At 50.8% G+C, this 19,761-nt stretch overlaps 2 protein-coding genes across 13 annotated transcripts in view; one reads left to right on the forward strand and one right to left on the reverse strand.

Annotated features, from left to right (window-relative positions):
• Nucleotides 1-4,350, reverse strand: part of AIFM1 (apoptosis inducing factor mitochondria associated 1) — a 39,044-nt gene extending 34,694 nt beyond the window's left edge. For 4 of the 12 annotated variants that reach the window (XM_039487683.1, XM_039487682.1, XM_039487680.1 and 1 more), the window contains exon 1: nt 4,196-4,350. In XM_039487683.1, coding sequence (XP_039343617.1) covers nt 4,196-4,343 — 148 coding nt within the window. In that variant the 5' untranslated portion in view covers nt 4,344-4,350. Of the gene's footprint in view, nt 1-1,574; nt 1,708-4,195 lie in introns of those variants that run through there. The other 8 variants (XM_039487685.1, XM_039487684.1, XM_039487681.1 and 5 more) reach the window with 4 other exon arrangements.
• Nucleotides 4,351-4,384: 34 nt separating this feature from the next.
• Nucleotides 4,385-10,358, forward strand: MARS2 (methionyl-tRNA synthetase 2, mitochondrial). Its single transcript, XM_039487677.1, has 3 exons — nt 4,385-4,741; nt 4,954-5,288; nt 6,631-10,358. The coding sequence occupies exons 1-3, from the start codon at nt 4,516-4,518 to the stop codon at nt 7,813-7,815; spliced, it is 1,746 nt and encodes a 581-aa protein (XP_039343611.1). The 5' UTR covers nt 4,385-4,515; the 3' UTR covers nt 7,816-10,358.
• The last annotated feature ends 9,403 nt before the right edge of the window (nt 10,359-19,761 follow it).

Raw genomic sequence — 19,761 nt, forward strand, 5'->3', positions numbered from 1 at the left:
CAATGGCCTTCCAAGGTCACTGCTACACTCCTGCTGAAAGCAAGGCACTGACCCTTTGGGATTCCTTTTACTTGGCCACCTATAGAGCCCTGTCTACATGACCCACAGTGACTGTCTGAATAGGGCTTTGAAGAATTAAATTAGCTGACAGGGTAGTCCAGGAAAAATGTGTCAGCTAACTCTTCACCACCACATTCAAACACAGCAGCAATCTGTAATGTGTACAAGGCCTAGAAGATCTCAGCATGTTTGATGGGCCTCAAGACTTGCTATGAGCACACTAATTCAGATTTCCCCAAAAACTGCCACGCCAAGAACAGCCACACGTGAGAATCTGCCTCTGCCATAAGGGGAAAAACTAGGGTTAGAACAGTCAAGATTCATCACTACAGATATCAGGGGGACCCCTATCACTACTCACTTAGGTGAGTAATACCAGAGCATACGGCTCTTCCTTGTAGCTCTTGCCCTCCAACTAATGAAGAAATCTATTTCAGAGCTCCCTGCTCCACTGTTGTTTCCATTACATTCACAGGGATACCAAGCTTCCGGACCAAGAAGTTCTCTTAACACTAGAGCAAGGGAACATTCAAACAAACTGAAAGGTGCCAAACTCAAAATGGACACACATCTACTGTGGAACCCACTGCCCCAAGATACTGTTGAAGGTAAGAGCTTATCAAGACTCAGAAAAGGACTGGACATGTATAAAGATAACATCATCTGAGAATAACAGTAAAAAAGAAAAAAAGTGTGGGAACTGATATCAAACCTCCTGCGTTGGGATTTAAGCCAGTTCCTAATTATTAGGGTTTAGGATGGAGACATCCATGGAGAGCAGATTATCCCACACCTGCCTACTGCATGGTTTCTTGCACCTTCCTTTGAACTACATGGTGCTGCCGAGTGTTCGAGACATGATACTGGACTAGATGGACCATGGATCTGACCCAGTCTGGCAAGTCCTATATAGGAGCTCCCCTCCACAGTCTGCATTTATCCATGATGCAAGACATTTGTGGAAAGCATCCTAAGGTCCTACCTGGTCAGCCAATTAAAAGTCACACACAAGCTGTGTCTATACTAGAGAAATTTTCCAAAATGTCTTGCTGTAGCTACCATCAGTTCATCTCCACAAGAGTTGACACTGGGGCTCCCAACTTTGTTAACAGATCACCAGTGTTTTTAAACCGTCACCTGATCTTGTTCACAGCAGGTCTAACAACACTGTGCTGAAAACACTGGCAGCAGTCCATTTACACTAGAGCTCTCAGGATTGCAGAGAGGGGAGGACCTGAACCAGTGCTGGCAATCATGGAAAGCATTTGCAAAATTGGTCTCAAGCCTTGCCTAAAAAGTTACCTCATAATATTTACTCCCACATAAAAAGGTTTGGGATTTTTCCCCCCAACAAAGGAGTTAAAGTTGAAAGTGTGCTTTAGAGTCCAGCTACTACCCAAAAATTACACCCTCTTTAAAAAACCCTACACCTTTTTGAACAGTCTGGGAAGTTAACATTTAAGGGATCCACTGTCATATCTTCCCCATCGTTCTATCATCAATTACTATCTTACCTGATTTACACCAGTAAGTGTAATTTGTTTTCTTCAGCTGCTAGGTCTATGTTGTTTATTCAATGGATAAATATTTCAAAGTGTAAAGGCTCAGGTACACTGTCACATCCAAGTTCCGTACATTTTCTCTGTGTGATGTATTGGTGGAACAGAGTGGAAACACGACTGATCTGTGATGTCATAAAATAGGCTGACTCTATGGTGTTGAAGGGTTATATAATTGTGGGTGCAGCTTGCAAGTTTGTATTTTTAAGTACATTAACAATAATGTGTAGCAACTAACAAATGCAAGTTTTGTAGCGAGTAGTGTTGCACTGTGTCTCTGCTATACTACCATGGAAATGGAGTCTTTGAATAAGAAACAGGATTTTATGAACTCCTAGGCATTTGTCGTTTTGACCTTTGCACAAACTTCAACAGTTTTAGAGGGACAGTTAAAGATGGTTGGGTGGTATAAAACAGGCAGTGTGAGAGTGAGGCGTGAATCAGTTAAGTTCCAGAATTTTAAATGTTCTGGTTTTTCTAACAGTGTAAAATTTTGGCCAAGATTTATATTGGGAGGAGTCCACTGGAACACACTTTCAACATTAACTTATTAAAACAAGCTTTGTTTGGGAATTTCCCTGATTTTAAATGAGTGCAAAGTTTAAGTTGGGTTGGCATATAAAGCCCAGAGGAAGGACCCCTTGCCCCCTCCTCTCATAGATCATGGCAAGCTCAAAGCAGTCTCCTTTATTATGTTCAAAGATGCAAGCCCTCTCCCCCCACCCTAGAACAGTTTTCATATTTGAAACATCAGATTCTCTCATTTCTTAAAGGGCTCTGGAAAGATCATTGGAGGACCAGATTATTGAGATAGAGCAGCGGTGGGAATACAAGAGAGAATGCTGATTCTTAGTCCATGAACAGTAGTCTTAGGCTGTCAGTTTCCAGTCTGAGAATCAGCATTCCTTCCCCACCTCATTTTGGAGCATGGGGAGCTGAAGCTCAGGTTATAGATCTGTGTGACATCAGTAACATCCTCCTCGAAGGAGCTTGCCAGAAATTGCCAACAAAGAAGGAAATGAGGAGCAGATATTCCCAATATGAAAGACAGACAAGAAGAACAAAGTCTGAGATCCTCTTCAAGCCCTTCTATCAAAGGAGAAGTTGAAAGCAAATGCACAGTGTGTGTGTTGCTTCACAGTTCATTTGTAAGGAAATAGCAATCTCACCTCTCAATCCTGGAGATTAAGATGGCCTTCCTACAACACAGGATTAGATTAATGGAATGGGAAGCGGCACAGGGGACTTCATTCACTGATCTCATGCTCTGAAAGCTCAAAATGACATCCTCAAACAGCCCTCACACTGAGATGTCACAACCTCAAGGACGATAAACAATGATAAACACAGTAGCTCTAAGAATCCATTTAATGGTGCCATGAAAGCTGTTTTTCACTACCCACATTCTGATTCAAAAGACCACAGAAATGGGCAAAAAGCAACACAGCTAAAAACCTCTAACTTTTAGCATTAAACTCCACTGGTTTTATTTCTGTTCTAGACTCAGTGTGTCTTGGACTCACACCACACATAAATAACTGTTTGAGGATTCACTTACATCCTGTCTCTCTTCCACTACAAGGTAGTCAACTCAAAAGCCATTCAGCAGGCAATGCAGCAAGGAGGTCTAGTACAAGGTTTCTCAAACTTTTGTACTGGTGACCCCTTTCACATAGCAAGCCTTTGAATGCGACCTCCCCTTATCAATAAAAAACACTGTTTAATATATTTAACACCATTATAAATGCTGGAGGAAAAGCAGGGTTTGGGGTGCTCGCGACCCCCCCCCCATGTAATAGCCTTGCAACCTCCTGAGGGGTCCCAACACCCAGCTTGAGAACCCCTGCTCTAGCAGACTGGAACTTCACACCTAGAATACTTCTTGGAGTTCAGAGGCCCAACTCCTTCTAGTCACCATCCTGAGCCCTGCTGGCTGACAGCAATGAGATTGGGTTCCAGGAAGGAGTAAGAATACAAGAACTGCCATTCGGTAAAACCAATTGTCCATCTAACCCAGTATCTCTGGCCAGTACCAGAAGTTCAAGGGCACTGTACACCCCTCCCGGCTTCTGACAATCAGGAGTTGGGGTGTCTGGAGCACAGGTTGCATTCCTGACCATCCTGGCTACTAGCCACTGATGGACCCACCCTCCATGAACTGATCTACTCCCTTGGCTGCCCCTGCTTAACCCATTCTGCCTTGCTGCCCCGCAGCCGCCTTGTTCAGCTAGTAGCTTTCAGAGCATGCCAGGCGGACACTGGTTCCTCCCCACCCGCCGTCCGGCTTTCACACACCCCCTTCCCCGGAGGCCCCAGGCAGCTGCCGAGGCCCTGGCTCCCGGCATAGCGCCGGGCTGTACTTTTCAGCACCGGCCTCAGACCAGGCAGGGGCGGGGCTCGGCCCCGCTCGATTCCCCAGGGCGCGGGGGCTGGAGGGACCAGCAGCGCCCTGCTCCCGCAAGCAGCGGGGATTGGCCCCGGAGCCGCTGCGGGGCGGGATCTGGCCCGGGGGCTCCCCGCGAGCATCGCGACCATGCCCGGGCGGCCGGGAACGGGGCTCGTTCACCCCGACCCACCTGCCGCCGCCCGGCCCCGCGGCCTCGGGGTCAGGAAGCGCAGGCTCCGCGCCAGCTTCTCCGCCACGGCGGCCACTCGGCAGCGGAACATGGTTGCAGCGTGCCCCAGCCTCCGCTCCGCTCTGACCCCAGCCCGCCCTCGGCGCATGCGCCGCCCGCAACGCCGCGCTCTGATTGGGAGATCCCTCCACGCACGCGCAGAGCGGTATGGTCCGCGACGGGAGCCGTCTCGCGTCGCGTCACTCACCTCTCGCGAGCGGGCCGAGCTGGGAAGTGCCGCTCTTTCCCCCCGTCTCTATGGTGCGGCCGCCGGTCTGAGCATGCGGTGGTTACCGGCGCGCTGTCTTCTCCGCCCGCCGCGGCGGCCGCTCTCGGCGCCTCCCCGGCGGGGAAGCTCCGGGCCCGGCCGCCGCTGGCTTCTCTCCACCCCGATCTTCTATGTGAACGGGCCGCCGCACATCGGGCACCTCTACTCGGCGCTGCTGGCCGACGCGCTGCACCGACATCGGGGCCTGCTGGGGCCGGGGCCGGGCCGCCTCGCCACCGGTGAGTGGGAGAGGGCCGGGGGCGGTGAGCGAGGGGGCGGCCCCGGGCCGGGAGCGGATCCCTGCGGCGGCAGCGGGTGCGGGGCTTGGCAGCTCTCCATCCCCGCCCGGCAGGCGGTGCCGTGCTCGCTGGGCAGTGCCCACGGGAGGCGGGTGCCCCCGCCCTGCAGCCCCCCTGGCCCAGCACCCAGCTGCCCCGCTTGGCTGTTCCAGGGACGGACGAGCACGGGCTGAAGATCCAGCAGGCGGCGGCGGCGGCCGGGACGGCTCCCTCTGAGCTCTGCGCGCACGTGTCCGGCCTGTTCCGCAACCTCTTCTCCCAGGCTGCCGTCTCCTTCACCGACTTCATCCGCACCACGGAGCCGCGCCACCGCCGGGCGGTGCAGTGCTTCTGGGCGGCGCTGCAGGGCCGAGGGCTACTCTACAAGGACTTTTACGAAGGCTGGTACTGCACCCCGGACGAGTGCTTCCTGACCGAGGCCCAGATCACCGAGCGACCCGACGCCCAGGGTCGCCCCTGCAAGGTCTCGCTGGAGAGCGGCCATCAGGTACAACACTGAGCTGCGCTGCCTTCCTCCCTGCCCTCCTCTTGGCATGGCCCGATGCTTCCCTGCCTCGCTGGCTAGAGCAGGTGTGCAGGTGCTTTCTCTTCTTCCTCCCTACCGGGGCTCTGGCCCTGTGCTCCCCTCAGGGATGCTCAGCAGACCGCCTACTTAAGAGAAACAATAGCAGTTCCATAGTTAATGTAGCAAGAGAGAAGCTGAAGTTTCAAATCTCTCTAGAATTTTCTTGTGTGGTTAGATCAGCTTGAAATTTGGTGTGCCTGTTCATGGCTGGAGCAGAGTTACCTGTCTACATTCGCACTCATTTAGTCAAAGGGTTTTAGAGATGTAGAATACTCTAAAAGGAGATGGTTTTAAAACCTCAACCTTCTTACACCAATCTGTAGGCACAAATGGGGTCAAAACAGAGGGCAATAGCCACATAAATCACGTCACTTCACTGTAGATGTTGAGAGCTAGCATTCAGCACCAAGAAAAGCCTCATATATGTAAAAATTAGGGTTGTCAAACAATTTTTAAAAAATGCAATTAATCGCTAGATTAAAAAAATAGTTATGTTTAATTTCAGTTTTGATCACACTGTTAAATTTAAATTGGTATTCTATTACTGTTATAAATATTTTTGAATTTTTTCTACATTTTTAAATATATTTCTTTCAAGCAGAACACGAAGTGTACAGTGTTCACTTTATATTATTTTTATTACTGATATTTACATTATGTAAACAAAAGAAATAGTTTTTTTTCAATTCACCTCATACAAGTATTGTAGTGCAATCTCTTTATTATGAAAATGCATCTTACAAATGTAGAATTATAGAGCCTTCAAATCGAAGCATGAAGGGGCACACGAATGTTTAACATATCTAGCACATATATACCTTGCCAATGGCAGCTACAACAGTGCCAGGTGAACATCTGTTCTCACTTACAGGTGACATAAATAAGAAGCAGACAGCAGAGGGAGACCTGCAGTTAGGGTGACCAAACAGCAAATATGAAAAATCGGGGCAGGGGGTGGAGGGTAATAGGAGCCTATATAAGAAAAAGACCCCAAAATCAGGACTGTCCCTATAAAATAGGGACATCTGGTCACCGTAGGTGCAGTCCTTGTAGTAGAGATGTATGGGGACCATGGCTCTGCATTTCCTGGTTTTCCAAGGTTTGAATTTTGAGAATGAAGCTCTTGTGCAGTGAGAGGGCCCAAAGGGCACCAAGCACTGTTGGATGTCTACAACCATAACTCCCATGTTAACAAAGCTATGGGTGTCTCTTGTAGAACTTAGTGAAAGGTGTTGGTTGTAATTCATTTTTCTCTCTCTCTCAGGTGCACTGGACCAAAGAGGAGAATTACATGTTCAAGCTGTCTGAATTTCAAGAGCCGTTACGGAAGTGGCTCCAGGGGAATCGGCATGTCATCTCCCCTGAGCCCTTCTACCAGGTGGTGCTCCGATGGCTGGAAGAGGACTTGCCAGACCTGTCTGTCTCCCGTGAGAGAAGCCGATTACAGTGGGGTATCCCTGTCCCTGGTGATTCAACACAAACCATTTATGTGTGGGTAGATGCCTTGGTGAACTATCTGACTGTAGCGGGTTACCCTGATGCACACCATGCCTGGTGGCCAGCTGCTCACCATGTTGTTGGCAAGGACATCCTCAAGTTCCATGCCATCTACTGGCCAGCATTACTCATGGCTGTGGGTCTTGATCCCCCAGAGCAGATCTATGTGCACTCCCACTGGACAGTCCGTGGGCAAAAGATGTCAAAAAGCCTGGGAAATGTGGTGGATCCAGTGGCATGTTTCAAGCAGTACACGGTGGATGGCTTTAGGTACTTCCTGCTAAGGCAAGGTGTCCCTGAGCGAGACTGTGACTATTATGAGGAGAAAGTTATTAAGCTGGTGAATTCTGAGCTGGCAGATGCGCTTGGGGGGCTTCTCAACCGTTGTACAGCCCCTAGCATCAACCCCAGTGGGATTTACTCACATTTCTCAGAGTCATGCTTTCGAAAGGGCTCTGAGCACATGGATGTGGAAGCCTCAGGTAGGGCTTTGGCTGAGGACTACGAACTAGTAGCATCAGTTGATCGCTTACCTCTCCAGGTGACTGATTATTTTGAACACTTCCAAATATACAAGGCTTTAGAATCCGTTGTTGCGTGTGTGAGGCAGACCAATGGCTTCTTCCAGAGACACGCGCCCTGGAAACTGTGCCGAGACAACCCTGCAGAGAAGTGCTGGCTTGACACAGTCCTTCATGTGACTCTGGAATGTCTGCGGATTTATGGGATTCTGCTGCAGCCAGTGATCCCAGCCACTGCGGACAAGTTACTTTCCAGGCTGAGTATTAAGCCTGAGGAAAGGGCTTTCACAGACTTGACCTTTCTGCCTCGCTACCATGGAAAGCCGTGTCCCTTTGAAGGAAGAAAACTTGGCCCTGACATGGGGGCCTTATTTCCTAGGCTGGAAACAGCAAGAAGGCGTCAGATGGAAATCAAAGGCCTTAGACCTTGACAAATAACTGCTGTGAATAAAACCTCCAGGGACACCCAGAACATATGTCTCTGTTTAAGTATTAAACTGAGACAGATGTTAGCAGCTCCTTGGATCAGACATCAGCTGGGTGGGTCTTGTGCAGCCTCCTCCGGCCTGGGATGCCCTTGCCAGAGCAGGAGGCCCAAATACCTCACTGAGCTGGAACCCCAGGAGTGTGAGCCAGGCCCGTTGTCTTTTGTGGGGTTTTCAGTGGAGCGTTCTATGATGGTGTCGCTGGTAAACATCCTCAGCTGGTCTTTGATTCAGTAAGCAGGAGGAGGGTGAACTGGAATTGCAACACAGAGCTGGAATGTTACTGCTCTTTGCTCTGCTGAGTGGGTGGGACATGAGAATGGATTCGGATAATGCTTGACTCCTTTTTAAAAGGGTAGATCTTTGCTGCCAGCCCTTTCTAAATAATATTTGGGTTCTGAAAAGTTAACCCCACCCCCACTTCTTACCCAGTTAGTTTCCTTTTCCGTCCTATCTGCCTCTCTCATTAATGTGAGGAGTAGGGAGGTCATTCTACTAATGACATCTGGGCAAGAGCACAGCAGCCTGTCCCCCTGAATGGCCTCTCCTCTTCTGGGGTGAGACCCCTCCCAGCTAGCACCTCTATGCAGAGAGCATCCAGAGCCCTCCGGGGCACTCAGACCTGCTGGCTAACTTAGTGGGGCAGGGCTGTGAGAGAGAGTTGAAGTGAGAAGGGCAGGGGCTGATGACGAGGCAGTGAGGGGAACTGGGGTTGCTGTTAAACCCTGTAGCCAGCTGTTCTGCACAGGGCTTTGGATGCCGAGGCCCCTGTACTGGGCTCAGTGCCGAGGCTGGTGCCTTTGCCTGCTGGCATCAATGGCAGCAGTGATAGCTGCAAGAGCGCTCTGTTGATGGCTGTCGAATGTTAGTTTCTTTTGTCCTCGGGCTACAATGGCCCCTACATGTTATGTTTAGTAGCTTCATCCTCCCCAGGGTATTGGGGGTTGCAGCTGGCTCGTTACAGATGGAGAGGAGGGCAGATGGGTTGGAGCGCGTGCAGTGTAGATTTCCTGCTGAGTCTGACCAATTGCCCTACAGAGCTGTGGGATGTTATGCTGTGGGAGGGATGCAGGAAGGTACCACCATCGTACAGCTAATGAAATTGTACTCTGGGGCAATTGCTCATCTGTCCAGAGGCCATGTGCAGGCAGGATGTTAGTCTGTCACTGCTGCTGTTCAGTCTGGACATGGGGCTGCTAGAAGGACTGGATGAAGCCTAGTTTCCAATGTTGTCATGCTCTGTAGCCTTGGCTAGGCTGCAGTTGTAATTGGCCTCTTCCCCATGGATGTGCTGCACTACCACCCCCATCGCCCCGGACCCCCACTGCCTCCCCCAGCACGCCATCCATCGCCCCCTCCAGGGCTTAATTTGGGGTTCGCTGAGAAAAGTGATATTAACAAACATGCAAGTATTATTTCTCACAGCAGACTTACTAGCTAGTTGGGAGGCTGTGATGATACTTGTATGTTTGTTGCTATTACTTATAGCAGCCTCCGAGCTAGCTACTAAATGTGCTGTGAAGAGTGATATTATCTAACATACAAATATCACTTTTCACACCATTACTTTTATCCTGTCTGCAAAAAACAAACAAATCCTACATCAATAAATTACAATGATTTGGGTGTGTGTATTTATTTGTTTTCCTAAAGTTAATTATTTTAGGAAAAAGCATCAGTGTGGCCACCATCAAGAGTTCGTGGCCACACTCTGAGCCAGGGGCTGATAGAGACATGGCTGCTCTACCCTTCCACCCAAAGAGGGAGGGGCCTGCTGCTACTCTACTGAGCGGGGCAGGGGGAGTCCCACTCTACCCTCTAGAGCCACAGTGAGTGGTAGCTGCTCCCCATGGGCCATTGGCCTGGCAAGAACACAGTTTCTCTTGAGAAGATTGCCTTGTAACACAGAAAAATCCCCCAGAAACAACCCTCCCCTTCCCCCGAGTGCAAGAAGAGGTCCTGGCTGGGAGGGTGCTCCCTGGGCCCTCCACCTCTGCTGCCTTTCCCATCTCCAGCTTTCATTTAAAGGCCTTGTCTCATGCAAACCACTGTGCTGCTGTCCCTTAACCCAGCCTGGCAGGAAGCTTCCTCAGCAAAGCCAGACCTCTTCTCATTCCAGGAAGGGGTGAGTGCAGTGCCTAACTTGGGCCATTTACATACCAATATTAAGCATGGGCCATTTTTTCCTTCTTTGACTGTCCCAGCATTTCTTCCCCCTGTGCTGTGGGGAGGGCTATCACTCAGGGTTCAGCCTTGTATTGGCAAGCAGGTCTCCCAGAGGTTCTGCCAGGACCCTCCCACACAGGGCAGTGAGAACATGAGACTCCATGTGTGGATAAGCTAGCAAAGAGCAAAGTCCTGCTGTTCAGGATGTTCTATAAGGGTAGGAAGGGGCCCTGCTGACAGGGTTGCAGTTCAGTTTGCAAAGGGTGTCTGAGGGAAGAGAACCCTGTGGCAGGGAGCAGGCTGCCATACAGGTGGGGTATCAATATGTGCATATGACTACCTCATTTTCCCCACTGCCCGTGCCTCTCAGTCCTGACCCACATGCCCCCTGCTGTTTCAGGGCTGGAACCCCAGGCAGCTCTGCTAATGTACCCCAGTCACGAGGGGCACAATCCACCCCTAGTTTGCTCCTGGGCTTGCCTCTTGTACAATGCAGTGGTTTAAGAAGGTGCACAAATTGGAATTTGAATGAGACCTTCCAGACTCATTTCACTTGTGGCTTTTTCCACATGTGAAGTGTGAGTGCAGCTGTCCTGTGCTGAGTCCTGTGCACTGCTGAGGTACAGGCAGACTCTGTTCTCCACTTTCAGAGCAGGGGTAAGCTAGTCAACCCTTGATAATGATTGGAGATTCCTGTGTATCTCCTAAATCCAGACCTGGTCTAGGACCATCACTGGCTAATGGGATCCTCCTGAAAGAACACTGTTCTGCTTCTTGTTGAGGTGGGAAGATGCCAGAAGGGACATCCTCCTCACCTATTATGGTAGAAGTGTTGGGGATCTGGCTGGGCATGTGGCTGGATTTGATGAATCTCAGCTTTCATTTTAAAACAAAAAGTAAGTCTCTAGCCCTCCTCAATGCAGGGAAATTTAAAAATGTGACCTCTAATGGCTGAAACACAGAGGCAAAACAACAGGATCACAGCTTTATTAGTTTTTAAAATCTCATGATTGTTAAGCCAAACTTGTGGCTGTGTGAGGTCTAATTCATGGTTCTTGAGGGCTGGGGGTTGGCAGTACTGCATGGGAGATCAGAGAATCACAGAAAAACATGGTGGGGAGAAATCCAGAGGAGCCCAGCCAGTGCTTAATTTGTAATGAAAGAGGTGCTGGGGTCAAGCAATTTTTTTTACTTTCATAGCTGATGTGGCAAGCCCAGGGGTGCCGGGGCTATGAACTCACAAGCCTAGAGGTGCCAGGGCTAAGCCCTGGTGTAAATTAAGTGCTGGGCCCAGCCAGTTCCCCAGGTCAGAGTAGGGCCATGTCCTGTAGAATATTCACCAATTGAAATGACCCCTGACAGTGACCTGGCAGGAACACGTTTCCATGCTAGGGCTTCCGTCTCTGCAGTCAACCAGTAGGAAGGTGTCTTCTGATTTCAGCTTGTATTTTCCCTCTCATCATCCCTGCCTCCCCCCTTTCCTCTTACTTCTACCCCCTTGCCCTACACTAAGCAGTCCCAGTATTGCCTATCCCTGTGCTCAGCAGTTGTGAGGTTGGCTTGCAACTCATAAGGTTTGTGCTAACCCAGGAAACAAACCCAAAGGTGGCGTTCTGTTTCTTTGCCTTTTGGTGTCTGAGCCTGTAGGATCTTGTTTAAAAACTTTCTTCAAAACAACTGTAAAAGTGAGAACAGATTATTCCGTAATTGCCTGACTCCAGGATTTGGGGATTTAAGAAAAACACCAAATATCATGAGACTTATGATCAAATTGTGAGAGTTGGCAGAATCTGTCTGGCTTATATCTGATAACTTTAGGGAACTGTTCCCTAGCTCTACAGATCTAGCTCTTCGAATATCTCATCACAAATTGCTCCCTCATGATCCTTCATGTTGCTCTTCTCAATTTCCTTACAGTCTGTCACCATCTTTCCAGAATTGTTAGATTCCCCCTACTTCTTGAAGCCAATATAGCATATTGTTGACTCATCAGAGTTGTAGTGTGAGGTGAGACCTCTGCATGTGCAGCCCAAAAGTGCAGATGGGGTCTTGTCCAATAATGCATTTACCTCACAGCTGTGACTGCACACTACAAGCCGTCCCAGAAGTGTATGGAAGTGCTCCAGCCGCTGCCCTGTCCAAGCCTCATCTGGGCTCGTTATAGAATCATAGAATTCAAGATCAGAAGGGACCATTATGATCATCTAGTCTGACCTCCTGCAAGATGCAGGCCACATAAGCCGATCCACCCACTCCTTTAGCAAGCGACCCCTGCCCCATGCTTCGGAGGAAGGCGAAAAACCTCCAGGGCCACTGCCAATCTTCCCTGGAGGAAAATTCCTTCCCGACCCGAAATATGGCGGTCAGCTGAACCCCGAGCATGCGGGCAAGACTCTCCAGCCATACCCTCTGGAAAAAGGTTATATCATATCATTGACCCATTCTACTATTTACCAGTGTGGCATTTAATTGACCTATTGACTAAGCCCGTTATCCTATCATACCATCTCCTCCATGAACTTATCTAGCTTAATCTTAAAGTCATGGAGGTCCTTCGCCCCCACTGTTTCCCTCGGTAGGCTGTTCCAGTATTGCACTCCCCTGATGGTTAGAAACCTTAGTCTAATTTCAAGCCTGAATTTCCTGACTGACAATTTATATCCGTTTGTCCTCGTGTCCACATTAGCACTGAGCTGAAATAATTCCTCTCCTTCCCTGGTATTTATCCCTCTGATATATTTAAAGAGTGCAATCATATCTCCTCTTATCCTTCTTTTGGTTAAGGAAAACAAACCGAGCTCCTCAAGTCTCCTTTCATACGACAGGCCTTCCATTCCTCGGATCATTCTAGTGGCCCTTCTTTGTACCCGTTCCAGTTTGAATTCATCCTTCTTAAACATGGGAGACCAAAACTGCACACAGTACTCCAAATGAGGTCTCACCAATGCCTTATATAACGGGACTAGCACCTCCTTATCCCTACTAGAAATACCTCGCCTAATGCATCCCAAGACCGCATTAGCTTTTTTAACGGCCACATCACATTGCCTACTCATAGTCATCCTACGATCAACCAGGACTCCTAGGTCCTTCTCCTCCTCCGTTACTTCCAACTGGTGAGTCCCCAGCTTATAACTAAAATTCTTGTTAGTCATCCCTAAATGCATAACCTTACACTTCTCACTATTGAATTTCATCCTGTTACTAATACTCCAGTTTACAAGGTCATCCAAATCTCCCTGGAGGATATCCCGATCCTTTTCCGAATTGGCAATACCTCCCAACTTGGTGTCATCCGCAAACTTTATCAGCCCACTCCTACTCTTGGTTCCCAGGTCAGCAATAAATAGATTGAATAAAATCGGACCCAAAACCGAACCTTGAGGAACTCCACTGGTAACCCCCCTCCAACCTGACAGTTCCCCCTTCAATACTACCCTCTGCAGTCTCCCCTTTAACCAGCTCCTTATCCACCTCTGGATTTTCATTTCGATCCCCATCTTTTCCAATTTAACCAGTAATTCTTCATGCGGTACCGTATCAAACGCCTTACTGAAATCCAGATATATTAGATCCACCGCATTTCCCTTGTCTAAAAAATCTGTTACTTTCTCAAAGAAGGAGATCAGGTTGGTTTGGCACGATCTACCTTTCGTAAATCCATGCTGTAATCTATCCCAGTTGCCATCGGCCTCATGCTCCGGAACCACTCTCTCTTTTAAGATTTTTTCCATGACTTTGCATACTACAGATGTTAAACTAACAGGCCTGTAGTTACCCGGGTCACATTTTTTCCCCTTCTTGAATATAGGAACTACATTAGCTAATCTCCAGTCAAACGGTACAATCCCCGAATTTAGAGATTTATTAAAAATTATCGCTAACGGGCTAGCAATATCACTCGCCAATTCCCTTAATATTCTAGGATGAAGATTATCCGGGCCCCCCGATTTACTTCCGTTAAGCTGTTCAAGTTTGGCTTCTACCTCAGATACCGTAATGTCTACCCCCATATCTTCATTCCCATCGGTCTCTCTATCCCTATTCCTTAGCCCTTCATTAGCCTCATTAAAGACCGAGGCAAAATATTCATTCAGATATTGTGCCATTCCAAGATTATCCCTAATCTCCACTCCGTTTAAAGTTTTAAGCGGTCCCACTTCTTATAACTAGACCCTTCTTGTTCCTGATGGTTTGTGACTCCTTTGGCTCTCAGGGTATGTCTATACTGCAATAAAAATCCACAGCACTGAATCTCAGAGCTTGGGTCTATTGACTTGGACTTGCGGGGCTTGGGCTGCGGGGCTAAAAATTGGTGTGTAGATGATTGGGCTCGGGCTGGAGCCCAGGCCGTGAGACCCCCCAAACACACTCTGGGTTTCAGAGCCGGGGCTCTATCCAGAGCCCAAACATCTACACTGCAGTTTTTAGCCCTGCAACCTGAGCCCCACAAGCTTGGTCAGCTGACCTGGGCCAGCTGAGGCCATGCTGTGGGTCTCTTATTGGAGTGGAGATGTACCCTCAGCTCACCCAGTGCAGCCTGCAGTCAAAGTCCGCATCAAACTCCCCTGGAGTGATTAGAATCCTCTGGGGGTGTTTCTAATGCACCAGTCACCAGAGTACTCAGATACTCTCCAAGGAAGGGACTGGAAACTCTTCTAAATTCATCACTGTCACTGCAAACAAAGAATGCCTTAAAGCATTTTTGCCCATCCCCTTCTTAGCTGCACTGTCATTTTCACCAGCATTTTCTGGGGTGTGCATCCCTTCAGCAGCTGAGTGCCTTTCGACAACCTGCTCCTGTATGCATTTACAATCCTGGCCAGGAGAATCCTCCTCCTAGCTACAGCCGTGACTACTAACTGGGTCCTAGCATGGTTTCCTTGACTACAGTGAAGGGTGTTAGAGCCATTCACAAAGCCACAGGGTTGAGGGGGAAGGGCTGCAGCACTATCTGCCTAGCACAGTTTGCAGTGCAGCCTGTGTGCACTGCTCCAGGAAGTCATGCTAGGCCCCTATGGGCAGCAGTCACCACTCAGCTTCACCAGTGCTAATAGAGAGCAGCTGCTGTGTCCCCTAGAGACACTGTGGGTGGAAAGGCAGGCAAAGAGAAAGGAGCAGGAGATTGAGGGGTGAAGGAGCACTGCAGAGACTCCTGGGCACTAAGGAAGACCCCAGGATAAAAGAGAAGGCAAGGGAGGCTGAAATCAAAGGTCTTATCTGCGCTCAGCATTGTCTCGGTGGCAGCCAGTGGTGCAGGCAGCAAGGCCCCTAGGAATCAGCTTCACCGTGTCTGCAATGGCAGTTTGCGCTGGTGAAGATGCAATGGCTGTAAGTGAAGTAATTCCCCAGTGTAGGCAAGGCCAAGGAAGGAAGAAAGAATACATTAATCATGTGAAACAGAGTGTGGGGGAGAGCAGCCAAGAGGCTGTGCAGCTGGGGGGAAAGCAGCAATCCTGCCAAGGGAGGCTGACATGAAATGTTCCAATACAAAGAGAGCTGGGGCCAAGGTGTCCAATGTGAGATGCCTCTCCAGGTATCAATCATGCTAGACTGAGCATCCGGCTGAAGGCAGAACAGTGACCCTACCCAGGGCACAAACCCAGAGGAGCTGGGCAGAAGTGGAGGGACTCATCCTCACATACCAAGGAGTGGGAGAAAGGTTCCCCCAAACTATCCGAAAGGATCCAAGAACAATGATGGAAATTTGAGCCTACAGTGGGAAAGGAGAGAGGGCAGAGACAGAATTGTCCAGGGGAGCCACCTGCCAGAGAGGCTAGTCTACACTTGAAGTACTGTGCCACTGTATCGCATCTGGTGAAGACACTACGCTGATGGGAGAGAACTCTCCCGTCAGCCTATAACTCTCTCAGCGAGAGATGGTAGCTATGTCAGCGGGAGAAGCTCTCCCATGGACAGCGATGTCTACACCGGCGCTTAGGTTGGTATATCTTATGTTGCTCAGGGGTGTGTATAAGCCACCTCCGGGAGCGACATAAGTTACACCAACATATGTGGTAGTGGGTACAAGCCCTCAGATGCCCTATGTGATAAAGTGGGAATTTTCTGTAATATTTTTTATTCCTATGTGACTCAGTTTCCCTATGTACTTGCATTGCTACCAAGTAGGTGCAAAAACGGTAATAAGCTGCTCTTGAGGCAGAACAGGATACATTAGATGTTGTGTCATGTAACTGTCTGGGATGGAATTAATGGGTCATTAAAGGACTGGCTGAAATTTACCCGTATCAATGAAGGGTCCACCAAAAAGGGACTGAGCAGTTGATACTTATCCATGGGACTCTCTGGCAGGCGATCTCGGTATGGCTCTGCAGGAGCTGGACGATGGACTGAAGGGTATTGGGTGGCTGTTATAAGAGTTAGCCTTGGGGAGAGAGGTGGGAGCTCTCACCTGGGACTGAGGAGAAAGGGAGAGTGACAGAGAGCCAAGATGGCTTCAACAGCAGCATGGCTCAAGGGAGCCCTGGCCTGACTGTGGCCAGGCTGAACTCTATCTTAACCTTTTCCTCTCTCTGCTAACCGCAGGATTGTCAGATTCTGTAGCCAGGTGACTAATAACTCATTGCCTTTGTTTGAAAAGGCTGCCTGGTGTGGCTCCCAATTCTCACCAAGAGCATTGAACCCTGAAGTGGCACAGTACAAGCCTTCCGGAAGAGTGTGGCTTGGCTGGAGTCATGCAGAAAGACAGGGATTGCTGGAGCCTGAAGGCCTAGTTTCTAAGTCTTGGAGGCCATAAGCCTGCCCCTGTGGAAATGTGTCGGTCCTTGAGGCCCAGCAAATTGAAGGGGTCACTCTCAAAGGACTGGTTACACAAGCTGGGGCATAGACTAGACCAGGGGTGGGCAAACCTTTTGGACCAAGGGCCACATCAGGTTGCGCAACTGTATGGAGGGCCGGGTAGGGAAGGCTGTGCCTCCTTAAACAGCCTGCTCCCACCGCCTATCTGCCCCCTCCCACTTCCCGCCTCCTGACTGCCCCCCTCAGAATCCCCAACCCATCCAACCCCCCTGCTCCTTGTCCCCTGACTGCCCTGACACCTATCCACACCCCCACCCCCTGATAGCCCCCCTGGGACTCCCACCTCCTATCCAATCGTCCTCTGCTCCTCATCCCCTGACCACCCCCTCCCGGGACCCCCCTACCCCTAACTTGCCCCCTGGGATCCCACCCCCTTATCCAACCCCCCTGCTCCCTGTTCCCTGACTGACCTCCCAATCCCTATCCACATCCCTGCCCCCTGGCAGGCCCCCCGGGACTCCCACTCCCAACCCTCCCTGTTCCCCATCCCCTGACCGCGCTCCCAGAACCTCCGCCCCATCCAACTGTCCCCTCCTCCCTGACTGCCCCCCAGGACTCCCTGCTCCCTTACCCAACCCTCCACCCCCTTACCAGCAGCAGGAGCTCGCATCCATGACACCCGGCCAGAGCCAGTTGTGCTCCCCACGCTGCCCAGCAGGAGCGGTGGGCAGAGTGTAGCCCACATGGCTGCGGGGGAGGAGGGACAGCGGGGGAGGGGCCGGGGACTAGGCTCCTCAGCCAGGAGATCAGGGGCTGGGCAGGACGGTCCCATGGGCCATAGTTTGCCCACATCTGGACTAGACCCTGTGGCTCCATAACACCTATCCCAGGCATGTGCTGATGGTCCCTCTAGCAGAGACCCAGCATGTGTGTCTGTCACAGGTGTTGGCAGTGCCCAGAATGAATTCCTGTATTGGAGGCATAGAGTCATGTCTGTACTTTGGTCTGCTGTAAATGTCACTTCACTCTCTGTCCTGCATGTAACCCAGGGAGTTGGGGCCCCCTAAGCTTCGTGATCCAGGTCAGCCTTACCCTGGCCACAGACTGCCTCTTATCTTGCCTACCCTGCTTCTGCTTCACCTGAGCTGGAGAGACTGGGCCTAGAAGAGCAGGCAGGGGTGAGAGGGCTGCCAGCTGGTACATGCTGATGGTGCCAGCCCACTGCTGGCTAAATGCCATGCTGCTGGGGTCAAGAAGGCTGTGCAAATATGGCTCTGTTCACCTTGCTCCAGCCTGGCTATTCCCGCAGCAGCCTGCAGAGGAGGTGGAGGGAAACAGGGCCTGTGTAACCACTAGGCAAACTAGGCGGCTGCCTGGGGTGCCAAGATTTGGGGGTGGCAAAAAGCGGTGTCCCCAATTTTTTTTTTCACTATTGCTTAGGGACAGGTACCTGTCAGTCTCCAGTGCTTGTCCCGTGCCAACAGCCTCTTCACCTCGGAGTCTCCCCCGCTTGTCCGGGGGCCGCTACTCCTCTTGGGCTCCCCAGCTGCTGCTGCCATGGCCGCCCGGGAGGACACAGATGGGGGGCGCCGCCATGGAGGAGACGCAAGGGGCCGGGCTTGGCTGAGGCCCTGCACCTGCCAGCTAAGAGCAGCAGGAACCAGGCACCACTTGGGGGGAGCCGGGCGGCCCGAGCCCAGGGCAGCGGCAGCCTCTGCAGCAGCAGGGGCAGACAGGGAGCATAGCCTGCCATGGGGCAGGAGAGGCTGCACTGCTGCTGCTGTTTCCCGCCTACCAGGGCCGGCTCCAGGCACCAGCATTCCAAGCTGGTGCTTGGGGCGGCATTCTGCAAGGGGCAGCAGTCCCTGTTTTGCCCCCAAGCAGCACCGAATTGCCACCACAGGCGGGGGAGTGGGGCAGTCCGTGTGCCCTTAGGGCGGCAGGCGCGTTTCCGCGGCGGCGGCAATTCGGCAGCAGCAGCTTCTATGTTTAGCTGTCCGCAGCAGCTTCAGCTAAACAAAGAAGCTGCTGCCGAATTGCCGCCGCCGCGGAAACGCGCCTGCCGCCCTAAGGGCACACGGACTGCCCCTCTTCCCCGCCCGCGGCGGCAATTCGGTGCGCTGCTTGGGGCGACAAAAACTGTAGAGCCGGCCCTGCCGCCTACAGCCGTCCTTAGTGCCGTGCGGCAGGGCAGTGAGAATCTTTGTGAGATCTGTGCATGGGTAATATTGAAGGAATAATGTATTTACCTTAAAAGTCTGCTTTATAGACTTGGAGTAGAAATTAGTCACCAGGGGATAATGGCCCTTTGGGGCAAGTGGGATTTGTCTCCCTGCCTAACCTGGCTGGTGATGCAATGCAAGGCTCAATTGTTTAGCTTTTAAGACTTTGAATGGGACACCATCAGAGGCAGTGGCAAACAATTGAAACACCGACCTTCAGGTTGATAGCAAAAAAATGGGCTATACCTGGAACCAGCTAGAGCGAATGGCCCAGGATAGAAGACTATGGAGATCTGTTGTTGGCGGCCTATACCCCGGTTGGGGTGACGGGCATGAATGAATGAAAGGTAAAAAAGAAACATTACAACAGCTGTTACCCATTCTGACAGGCTGTTTATAATGCTAAGTTTACTAGTTTTTGGAGTTTGGTGGGGGCAAGGTGGAAGTTTCGCCTAGGGCGCAAAATAGCCTTGCACCGGCCCTGGAAAGCTGCCCTTTCCTGCTTCCCACGGGGCTTTGGCAAGATCTGGAAGGGAAGGTTCTCTGTGTGCCCCATTTGGGCTGCTTGTTTCCCTGCAGTATAATCAGACCTGCCTGAGCTCTGCTGATGGGCTGGGAGAGCCAGAGCGGGGCCCTGGGAACGAGCTCTTCTAGCCGGTCAGCAAAAGAGTTTTTCTCTCACCTGGGCCTTTGACTTCAATATGTGTGCACAGGTCCCGGCCCACAGCATCCGAACGCCCGCGGG

This window comes from Mauremys reevesii, linkage group 9 (assembly GCF_016161935.1).
Source record: "Mauremys reevesii isolate NIE-2019 linkage group 9, ASM1616193v1, whole genome shotgun sequence".
NCBI classification, from domain to species: Eukaryota; Metazoa; Chordata; order Testudines; family Geoemydidae; genus Mauremys; species Mauremys reevesii.

Excerpts from the sequence above, each read along its gene's own strand:
- MARS2 (XM_039487677.1), top strand. The coding sequence starts at position 4,516 with ATGCGGTGGTTACCGGCGCGCTGTCTTCTCCGCCCGCCGCGGCGGCCG. Across the intron at positions 4,742-4,953 it reads GCCGGGCCGCCTCGCCACCG|GGACGGACGAGCACGGGCTG; the intron begins GTGAGTGGGAGA and ends TGGCTGTTCCAG. Across the intron at positions 5,289-6,630 it reads CGCTGGAGAGCGGCCATCAG|GTGCACTGGACCAAAGAGGA; the intron begins GTACAACACTGA and ends TCTCTCTCTCAG.